The 12,064-nt window shown below is 41.6% G+C and overlaps 1 protein-coding gene across 1 annotated transcript in view; it reads right to left on the bottom strand.

Moving 5' to 3' along the window:
- CFAP299 (cilia and flagella associated protein 299) overlaps positions 1-12,064 on the bottom strand; it is a 374,767-nt gene that overhangs the window by 250,080 nt on the left and 112,623 nt on the right. The window contains exon 3 of the mRNA XM_054989558.1: positions 7,882-7,972. Within this exon, the coding sequence (XP_054845533.1) occupies positions 7,882-7,972 (91 nt within the window). The remainder of the gene's footprint in view (positions 1-7,881; positions 7,973-12,064) is intronic.

Raw genomic sequence — 12,064 nt, 5'->3', positions numbered from 1 at the left:
TGAGTTCCACCACCGAGTTCCGCTGCCTCTTTTCCCAGAAAAAAAGCCCTGATTACAGTAGTCCAGTCTCTATGTTACCATGGCCCGGATCCAGGTGGTCAGATCGGCTGTGTCTCTGCTATTTCCCCTGCAGGGAAGGGGTACGGGAGATTTTCAGTGGAAAAACTATTGAAGCGGAGAGTATTAAGAAGTCCTTTTCCCTGAATGATCTTCTGAGACCATTCTGTAGCCTCTGCAGCTGTGTTTGGTTAAAAAAAATTCTTTGGGGAAAGCCACACCCCCTCATACATGGAGTTTGCCCCCAACCCTCTGTGAACCATGTTGGGTTCTGAGCAACATCTGTATTCCTATAGGTAAGCGTTTTTGTTAGGGGGAATTCCCAGAAGCTTGTGTGCTGATGTGTAGAGTTGGCTCAGTGCGCTGTTCAGATTCATAAATGTACAAGAATAAAACCTAACCACCTCTCCCAGCGTTACTATCCACAGTAAATTGTTTTCTACCAATGACTGGCTCCAAGACCAGAAACAGGGAAGTCAGCGATGCATGAATGCTTCTGGGGGAAATAACCGAAATCAAGGAGCTCTTCTGTCAACAGATAATTTTCATTTTCTGAAATTAACACTCTGATAAGTGAAGGGTGACTGTTAGGAAAGAAGCGGAAATATGTTTGAAGAAGCAATAATAATGGCGCTCGAATAAGAAGCAACAAAGAAAGCAATACTTTTTCGTACAATGAATAAGAAATTACATTTGGCAATGAGGGTGTTTTTTTCAAAAGAAGTTGGCCGTTCAGTAGTATTTTAAGCCAATTGGGTAAAATTGATGTATTGTCGAAGGCTTTCACGGCCGGAGAACGATGGTTGTTGTGGGTTTTCCGGGCTGTATTGCCGTGGTCTTGGCATTGTAGTTTCTGATGTTTCGCCAGCAGCTGTGGCTGGCATCTTCAGAGGTGTAGCACCAAAAGACAGAGATCTCTCAGTGTCACAACACATCTTTTCCACATTGTGACACTGAGAGATCTCTGTCTTTTGGTGCTACACCTCTGAAGATGCCAGCCATAGCTGCTGGCGAAACGTCAGGAACTACAATGCCAAGACCACGGCAATACAGCCCGGAAAACCCACAACAACCATGGGTAAAATTGTTTGGTAATACAGAATATACTGAGGATGTTTGTAATGTGATCGGTGCCCAGGGTTTGGGTTCTCGTGGCCAAATCTTTGCTTAAATGGGCTCAGTTCAGGCATCGCAAGCAAACAGGAAAGTCAACAAGAGGCTAATTTTACCCCATCATTGCCGAGCCTTCCACCGGTCTCCCTCTACAAGGGGTATGGAGAGTCCACTCCCTCTGGTTGCCCCGAAAGGGGCACAGTGTTTTATCTGTTTTTATCTGTATTTTATCTGTTTTTATAATTGATTTTAAGCTGTATTTTAATCAATGTTGTACCTCACCCTGAGCCCGCTTGTGGGGAGGGATGAGTTAAAAATAAATAAATAAATAAATAAATAAATCAGAGCCCGCTTGTGATCAGAGTCAACCTGGTGATTTGTGCTTGGTTGTTTCTTCCTCTCTCCCCTCACAAAGTGTGCTGAGATTCAAGTCAGAGGCTCAGCTAGTCATGAGCATAAGTACCTCAACAAACTGAGGTTTGTTTCCTTTCTGATAACTAGGTAACAAGTCATTTTATTTTGTAAAATGTTACAAGATCATGTCCTTTATAATCACAGCATATTGTAGGGGCCCCGTCTGGTGATTTTTTTTTGTAAGAGTCCACGTTCATTTAAGCTGAATACTAAGTTAAAGCCTAATTCGTGAGCTGGCTGAAGAGGTTAAGTGTGAAACACAGTGTAGTGTTTGTCTCCCAGTTATTATAGTTTGCCCTCAAACTATGAGGCTTTTTGTTATTGTTTTTAACTTACAATTTTCTTTGTGGAGTGGCACAATTTTTATAGCACTGGAGTGTTGGCCACTTCAAAGGCATTTCCTGAGAATATGATTTCCTCAGCTCAGTGGCTTTGGGGTAGTTTTTTTTTCATTTCATGTTCTCCAGGTTAAGTTCTGAAGTTTATCTACAGATACACACCACTGAATTTCTACTATACAGTTGTGGGGAACTGGTTACAATCACTTGAGATCAGACGTATCTTGACATTATGCAGTTTTATTTCAGGCAGGAATATATCATGTACATAAATGTTTACCGTATTGATAGATGAAGTTGAAAATAAAGGATGTAATCATCATAGCTACAATCAGTTTTGCCGTGGCTTTCAAGAAATGAAAAATTTAGAAAATCAATCTCATCATTAATGCATTGGAAGCTTTATAAAACCACTTAAATTCCCTGTCTTTCAATCAATTCTAGCAAAGCTGGCTAGGAGGTAAAATTTCCTAATTGGAAGAACAGTTGTGCAATGGAACAGGTTTCCCAAAGGGAAGCTGGATGAGAATTTTTTTGGAAAAGGTTTAAGGAATCTTGCCACTCCAAACAACTGGATGAGAAGACATTTGAACTGTGTTGTGGCAGAGAATTAAATAGCTCAGTCATAAATCAAGATGATCTTTGGAAAACGTAGTGGCCATTTAAAGATACTGAGTTCAGAAACAGAAACTGCAGAATCAATTGTATTTTTTCCATGACATGAGGAAGGTACTTTGAAATCATTCTGTAAATTATTCAGGGCCAGATTATACATTTAACAGAATCAAGCAATAACGCTTTTCCTAGAGTGAACTGCTTTAAGCTGCAGGTAGTGAAGAGTGAACTGAGCGTTTTAATATTCCTCCGTCAAGCAATGGTACATCAGGAAGAACATTACAGTGAATCCTGTTCCTACATACAGAATCACAGAATCATAGAGTTGGAAGGGACCTCCAGGGTTATCTAGTCCAACCTCCAGCACAATGCAGGAAATTCGTAACTACCTCTCCCCCCACACACCCAAGGTTCACAGAATCAGCATTGCTGTCAGATGGCCATTTAGTCTCTGCTTTAAAGCCTCTAAAGAAGGAGAGCCCACCACCTCCCGAGGAAGCCTGTTCCACTGAGGGACCGCTCTAACTGTCAGGAAGTTCTTCCTAATGTTTAGCCAAAAACTCTTTTGATTTAATTTCAACCCATTGGTTCTGGTCCGACCTTCTGGGGCAGTAGAAAATAATTCCACACCCTCCTCTATATGACAGCCCTTCAAGTACTTGAAGATGGTTATCATATCACCTCTCAGTTGTCTCCTCACCAGGCTAAACATACTGAGCTCCTTCAACCCTTCCTCATAGGAGACGGTCTCCAGACTTGAGATGGGCACAAACCAGAAAAAAACCGAACCCTGCAGTTTGTGGTTCGTTAAATTTCGCAAATCACAAACTTTCACGAACCTGCCCCTGGTTCGCAAACCGGTTCGTTTGGTTCATGAAAATGTCACATCCGGGTCAGAAAATCATCACTTCCAGGTTAGCAGAAGGTCACTTCTGGTCTGCAGGAAGTCCATCCCGTTGCCTAGAAAACTGATTGATTGCCACCAGGCTGTCGGCAGTCACGAACCAAAAAATGAACCAAATGAACCAGCCTAAAGTTCATGGCGGTTCGTCAGAAATGGGATCTGATGAACCACGGTTCACAAACCACAAACCGGACTGGTTCATGCTTAATTTTAGTTTGTATTTCGGTTCGTGCCCATCTCTGCTCCAGACCCCTCACCATCTTCATTGCCCTGCTCTGGACACGTTCCAGCTTGACTATATCCTTCTTAAATTGTGGTGCCTAAACTGAACACAATACTCTAGGTGAGGTCTAACCAGAGCAGAGAAGAACAATACCATCACTTCACATGATCTGGACACTATACTTCTGTTGATACAGTCCAAAATCACATTTGCCTTTTTAGCTACCACATCACACTGCTGACTCATGTTCAGTGAACGGTATGGACATGTTAGCTTTATATATACACACAGAAAGCCCCCCTTCCCAGTACTGGACAGCATTCAAACAGGAAACCCTATACCCATATTTTAATAAAGTCAGTAGGACTATATTATGATGTAATGGTTCAAGAAGGTGATTCAATATAGGGAAAGGGACTGTGAATTATACTATGTGTAATATATATTATCTGTTTGCTGTATGTATTTTGTTGCTCTCACTACATTGTTATTCTACCTTAACATTTCATGTCGAATACTTAGAGCTTTGTTTTCAGATTTCTGTCACCCTAGTCCTATTACTTCACTCATTGGATGCCTTAATATATTGATTGCACCCATTTACATTGTGTAATCCACCATGAATTTCAGTGAGAAAGGCAAACTATGAATAATGTAAGTAAGAGAGAGAGAGAGAGAGAGAGAGAGAGAGAGAGAGAGAGAATGCCCTCCCCATACTAGACAGCATTCAAACAGAAAACCCGACACCTGCAGTTTAGCACAACTCTGCTGAAGGCATCAGCTGGCTCCTAGGTTATGCAGAAACATTCTTCAAATTTACAGTGCAATCCTAAACAAAGTTGCACCCTTCTAAGCCTACTGTACGCTGTTTAGGATTGCACTCTCCAGTATTCTGGTGGGGGAAAGAAACATACGAGTTACCAGACAACACGTTACGCTTTACATAAGTTTGCTTAAGCCTTTCAATCGTACTGCAGCTGTGAGTCCCCTGTGGCAACTCCTGCGTAAACGCACAGCAAGGGACTCAATTTGAACAAGGATTATGATGCAGGGTGAGAAGCCAGGCTGTTCTGGCTACCAAAAATGGCATGCAGGGAGGAGCCCTTCCTCCCTCTGTGTTTGAATCAGCCCCCTGCTACACTTTTTACATAAGAGCTGCCACTGGGGACTTGCAGCTGCAGTATAGCTGCAAGGCCCTGTCACACGCACCTGTAGATGTCACACTGACGATGATTGCCAGTTACAAAAAACAATATACCTATTAGCAATAATATCTTTTCCTGTCTTTTTCTAAGCAAAACAGTGAGACTGGGTATGGTGAGACAAGACAGGCCAGCGCATAGCAACATCGGGCACAGGTGAAGGCAAGCATCACAAGGCTGATGCGAAGGAGAGCGTTATCAGAACTCTCGCATCCCAGAGAGCAAGCCTTACCTGCCAGTTTTCACAGGGTTGCAGCCTGACCACATGGCTTCCTCTGGCATATTGTTTTCTAGAGGCTTGTTCCCATGCGCTGACCTTTTATTGAATCTTTACTCAGCATCCCTGAGGTTCCAGCCTCAGGAACAGCCTCAGATTGAAGTTCTAACTTTTGTATAGACCAGGCAAGAGAGCTCATCTTGTTCTGAGTCCTTCTCCAAGTTCTCTGCAGGCATGTCCTACAGTGAAGGAATCTCTAGGGACACATTAGTTCAATTCAACTAGCAGGGAGATATCAGGTACTGGACCTACTTTTGGTGCAGAGAGCATGCAAAGTTTGAAAAATGCTTCTTTTTTAAAAAAGAAAAAAAGATAAGAAAAATGGGGAAAGACTGCAAGCAAGATGTATATTTTCAGACAGAAACCTATGAAAGGCCTTCTGGCAAAGATGACACATTTACAATGAAATCCTAACCAGAGTTGCTCCAGTCTAAGCCCATTGAAATCAATGGGCTTAGACTGGAGTAACTCGGCTTGGGATTTCACTGCTAGGCTGCTGAAAGGCCATTTCTCCCTAAAATTGCTTGAGACTCCTTTTTCCTTTGAACAGGAGAAGAAATGACAGTTTTTTGATACTTATGCTGCTAGATGACAAACCGCAGGGCTACTTCCAGGAAATACAAAGTTTTACTTCTTTTATGCTGCCCCTGCTTGCGGCAAAGTGGGATCTGAGATGCAGGTTTTATATTTCAAGCACAGAAACGGCTTGCTTGAAATTAAATTATGATTACCTGCATGCCTCATATCATCTCCTCGGGGAAGTATTAATTGCACAAAAAATGATTTCGATCAGAAGGAAAATAAACATTTTCAATGTCCTGTTTTTTCTTGAGCAGTGAAACACACACACAGTATGCACGCACATTTCCAACTTCTATTGGAAAACTGCACAGTAGAAAAAGATCATGTCAGCACAACGTTTCTGGTGATATATAAGGCAATCTTATGTTTCACGGCATTTTCAACACAGGAAATTGGCATATTAGAAACAACCCAAGTCGTGAAGTCTTTTCGGAGAATGGCGACAGTGTTCTTTTGAATGGGAACAAGCCCATAACCGGTGTTTCTACGATAGCTTTCATAACAAACATTCCATAGCCAAGATCATCAAGGTTATTACATTGTTGACACAATCAACATTCAATGGCAAATAAATGTAGGCATGTTCCACTCTCCCCTATTCCTCAGCCTGATTTTAATTATTCAGTTAATATCATTTGCAAACCTGTAGCAGACTGTAAATGGAGACAACTCCATGTATTCACTTGGAATAGCTAAGGCCGCTAAGAGTACAATTCTATAAAATTATACCATTCTAAATCCATTGAAGTCAATGGTGTGGAAGGGTGAAACTGCTAAGGATAGCACTGTAAGTAATACGCAAACTCGTACACCAAAACTATTCAAGACTATTTATTATATCGACCCATTCATTAGAGCTTCATTCACCAAGCTCCGATTATTTCCAAATCCCAACGAAAAAATGCCCTTGTGCAAGTAAATCTGTTCATATACAAGTAAGAATTTGATTCTCTGAACTTTGGGAATAATCCTGAGACCATACAATAAATTTGTACTTTAACCTTGTGATGACACATGGAAGATAACACAGTGCAGTTTTGTTGTTTGTGTTCCCACATGTAACAGATAACTCAGATAACTCAAGTCCTAACATATTCCACTCCTACCCCTAGAGTCCCAGCAATGGTAAAAGATCACAGAAGCGGTATCTATCTTCTAAAACATTTACAGTAATTATAGGCTTGTTTTAAGAGATGGAAACTTGCCCTGCACATTACCTGAGAGTGCACACAGAAGCCACTTTCATGTATCCTTCTACATTCTTCCAGTTCCCGTGCAAAAGAGGGCTTTCGTATATTCACCCCAAGAATTTGACCCACACTATGAGAATGCTTAAGTCACACATGCATTTTCATTCTGTGCTTTGAGATGAAATGTGGTTCCATCATATAACCAGCAAGCTGAAAGATAGTTCAACTTGTTATTATGTTTGCGGCTGCAGTGGCTGCTGGAAGCCCAGTGTATTCACCCTGCCATATCCTTTAGAACATGAAGGAGCCTCTCCACCTAGCCTGATGGTCAGGAACAAAGGTTTAGCAGTGACCTCGTGACTGGCACAGAGCCCATACACAGCTGTGTACCTGAGTTTCCAGACCTCCGAGTAAGAGGGAAGGGTCATGGCCATTCTTATCTTTTTTTTCATAATAACTTCAGAAGCAAAAATGGTCAGCTATTATTACAGGCAGTAACTTTTTCCAGTAACTAACTGGAGCTGGTAAAGAACCCAAGCCAAACTATACATGAGTTCAGAATTTCCAAGTTAATGATAGCTCTAAAAATGAAGATATCAAAAAGTGTAAAGAAGCCAGCATAAAATAATTTTCTATATGTTATGATCTGAGTGCATAAATGAATATCTGAACTGGAGCGCATGCAATTTCATATTATTCAGCTACAAGTACAACTCTCCCAAAAAGGACACTGTGAAAACTCGTTAAAAAGTCCATCACACTATTACTTAGAAAAATCTGTTTGCAACTTTATAAAAAGATGCTTCCCTGCAGATGTGATTCGACAGAATAGCTCTCCATGCCTTCACTAAGACACTGATTTCACTCAGTTTTAATCTTATGCTCCAAGAATACCATGGCCTGTATATTAACTTTTCATTCCAGTTTTACACTGTTTTATAGAACTTTCATTTTATATTTACTCACCGACATTTTCCCATTACGATTGGCTTCTTCCCTCTCCGCCAAAGCCTTCAGAAAATTGTCTTTCAGTTCTTTTCCCGCACTTGATAAGGTTCTAGAAAGAAAGACAGGACATATTGGATTTTTCCAGATCTTCCTACTTTCTTTTGTACTGAGACTGTTTTGAAACATAAAAGAACAAAGACCTAAAGGGTGAGATTCATACATGACAAATCCAGGACTCTACAAAACATTCCAAAGCAAAATAGATACCTCAAAAATGACCACTGATTTCTGGAGAAGGCCTCAATTGTTGAATATAACTCCATACTTCACTTGACTCTGGCTTTAGATATTGACTGAATTCAATGACAAACTATGTGAATGAGCCTTGGAAGACGTTGCACTCACACATTCCCCTTCCTTACTCCTTGCATCTATGGCTGGAAGATCGAAGACTTCCTTGTTCCTGACAAACCACAATTAATATTCAAAACAGACAAAATGACACCGTGCTTCTTTTTCCGACAAACCCTATTGGGGAATATTAGTTAATGTAAAATTGAAGAATTGTATGTGGTAAAACACTCTTCAAACCAATATATTGCAACAGGTAAAAGTCCCCTTTATTGAAGCTAATTTCACATCCACTTGCATTCTTGTAGTAGCAGAAGAATAGAAGCTAATCTAAATAACACTCTTCTCTATTACAATTGGCCAGATAATCTGGTGGCACACGACTGCAGAGTTGCCAACTCTGGGTTGGGAAAATCCTGGTGATTTTAGGTGTGGAGCCTGGGGGTGTGCAGGATTTGGAAGGGGAGAGAGCTCAGTGGGGTATTCTGCCATAGAGTCTACCCTCCAAAGCAGCCATTTTCTCCGGGTAAACCGATGTTTGTTGTATGGAGATCAGTTGTAATTCCAGATCTCCAGGTTTCACCAGGAGATTGGCAACTCTATGTGAGTGGGAGTATGGATGTGCCTCTTGTAAGCTTGTATGGGAGAGCTCTGGAGAACCATCTTGCTTTTTGCAAGACCAGTAGGAGAGAGAGAATAAAGGGAACAGAAAGAGGAGGAAGAACCAGAAACTTCTCAGAGCCCCTCCCCCCACATGGACACACACAGAGTTTAGTTCTTTTGAAAAGGAAAAAACAACACACCCCTCCTCAGTGTCCAGGCATGCCAAGTCACTTCTATTCCAACAAGCCCAACCAATTAGATTATTATTTGGAATCCTGATGTGCAGGCCCGAAAACAACAAATGTTGATCTTACACTGTAACAACACAGCTCATATTTTGTTTGCAACTTGCTCAAAAGTTCAGACCATGGCTACACTTTACAACAAATGACTATAGGTGTCTTTTGTTTAAACAATGCACAGAAACCAGACCTCTACATGAACTAAGACGCATACCAGGGGTGCCATGTGGGAGTGCCCTTTCCACATTCATTGTAACAAAAAGGACAGCTCCACCTGCACATCCCATTGGGTACCGATAGAGCTGATTCCTCGGAGAAGGAAGTTCTAACAGGCAGGGGAGTTGTGTATGCAGGGGCCCATGCCCATAAGGAATGACTGAATCAAGATGCATATTTATGGTAGAAAGAGCCAAGTTTTGCCTAGTCTTAATGCACCATCTGTATTTTCACAGGGAAGGGAGAAGTGGTTAGTAGTCAAAGGAAGGGGGAAAAACAGTCGGAAGAGATTCCTTTAGCCCCCGCTATGCATTTCTCCTGTTTGACCAAGTTTATTTAACACTCAACGACCTGAAAAGTCTTGTTAAAATAAATAGCCAAGAGAAGTTATTTCCCCTTTTTAAAGGCGAGAATTAAGTTCTTTACAAAGGATAAGAGTTACACTTTCTTTTACTGGTATGTAAACACTTGATTATTCTATTGCTTAGTTATTTATGCAATCATGCCCTTCCAAGGCTGAATAAAGGGGAGGCTGATAGGGGGGGGGGATGAAAATTGCACTTAATGTTTAGCTAGCAAGTTATGCATGGGATTGCAATGTACATAACCCTAACATGATATGCACTCATGTTTCCACCCCTTATTGCCCATTTCTTCAGTCCTCCTGCCGTGGAATCTTAATTGTATTTTCATTTATCACAAAGGAAAGGATCCACAGGGAACTTATCCTGCACAAACCACTCTAATATCATGTCCTCCTGAACATTCTCAGTAGTCCGAACTGTGCAGCAAGAAAAATCTAGGCGGCTGGCAGCAACATTCATAATGGAAGCAGCTTTGAGTGTTTATTTTGTTTACTTATCTACTGGCTTTTCTCACAGATCAAAGCAGTTATCATACAGGCCACAGACAGGCCTGTATCCTACTAGGATTGCCAGGTCCCCCAGCAACTGCCAGGAGATTGGAAGGGCGTGGAGGGCTGTGGGTATTTAGCTTATCCCTGCCTTGTGCGTGCCACACAATGATGTTACTTCTGGTTATGCCTAAAGTGACATCATCTCGTTAGAATCGGCCCCCAAAGAGAATTTGGGGCTGATCCTTAAAGAATTGTCCCTTGCACAATGTTGTTGCTTCCGGTATAAACAGTAGCAATGTCATTGCACATCGCGCGGCCATTTGCTCGAGCCACCTGCCAATGGTAGGAGATCCCTGGACGGTCTGCCTCCTCCTGGTGATCATCAGTTATCAATGGGCAGAGAAGCAAATCACCAGGAGTTTGCCCACCACCAGCAGGCACCTGGCAAGCCTAAATCCACCCCTCTGCTCAGCACTCCCCTCCAGCTTAAGGAGCTTTCCTCCAAATTCCCCTGGAAGAAGAGCCACTTATGTTGGAGGGAAACCCCTTAGGCTAAGGAAGACTTCAGGTGTTGCTGGAATAGTGGAAGATTTGTGGCCACGTGCTGAATCATTTATCCTTAAGGCCGGGTTCCACAGTTACAGCTAAACCAAACAAGAGTTTGTAACACCTTCGAAGACCTATTATAACATAGAGTTTTGTGGACTGCAGCTTAGATTCATCTAACAAAGATGGCTGTAGTCCACAAAAGCTTATGCCATGATTAAAACTTGTTAGTAGAGATGGGCACGAACCGGGAAAAATCCGAACAATGTGGTTCATGGTTCATCAAATTTCACGAACCATGAACCATGACCTTTCACGAACCTGCCCCTGGTTCATGAACTGCTTCATTTGGTTCATGAAAACGTCACATCCAGGTCAGAAAACCATCACTTTTGGGTCAGCAGAAGGTCACTTCCAGGTCAGCAGAAGGTCTGCAGGAAGTCCATCCCCTGTTGCCTAGGAAACCGATTGATTGGCACCAGGCTGTCTGCAGTGACAAACCAAAAAATGAACCCAATGAACCAGCCTAAATTTTGTTGCAGTTCGTCAGAAATGGGATCTGACGAACCGTGGTTCACGAACCATGAACCGGCCTGGTTCGTGCTTAATTTTGGTTCGTATTTCAGTTTGTGCCCATTTCTACTTGTTAGTTCTTCAACAGTATAGTTCAAGGCTGACCTAGGCAATTCTAAGCATGTTAACTTCAGCAGACACAGAAAGGTGTAACTCTGCTTAGGACTGCATTGTAAGATGCCACAAGACTCCTATTTGGTTTTGCCTTAAAACAATAAATTAGAACCTGGTGGAAAATTGCTTGGGCCAAAGTATGGTTTCTTCAGAAAGGTGTACTACTAGTAACTTTTCAAAGAGTTACTATTCCTGTGGTTTTGGCTTCTTTCACTGCTACTGACAGATGATTGTGTAGGAGTAATGCTAATATAAAAGGGATCTTTCACGACAACCAGGCATTTGAGTCTATAATACAATTACTTGGTGGGGCTACATGGATTCCATCAACCAGAAATAAGCTAGCCTAATCTCTTTAAGAAACAGGTGTTCACTCAAGAAAAAGTTCTATTTGCTTGGTGAGAACTTATCTTTTTAATCTAATTGTAAGAGTGATAAAAATAATGAGTTTTTGCATATGATTATCTATTGTTCTGCATTTTTTCCCATGAGAACAAGAGATTCCCCCCAAAAAAGTTGGCCACGAGAACTCTGTTCTTGAGAACTGGATTGGTTTGCATTTAATTGTAGAGCAAAGAAACTTTGTGAGTCAAAACGGCGCTTTATGCAAGTTTCAAACCACCTGGCACTGAAGACATATTAAAAATATTAGTACAAATGATCGTTTGTATTTCATTTCAGTTACATATTTCTACTATAG

This window comes from Eublepharis macularius, chromosome 10 (genome assembly GCF_028583425.1).
Source record: "Eublepharis macularius isolate TG4126 chromosome 10, MPM_Emac_v1.0, whole genome shotgun sequence".
Classification (NCBI taxonomy): domain Eukaryota; kingdom Metazoa; phylum Chordata; class Lepidosauria; order Squamata; family Eublepharidae; genus Eublepharis; species Eublepharis macularius.
This window is presented reverse-complemented; position numbering and strand designations above follow the sequence as displayed.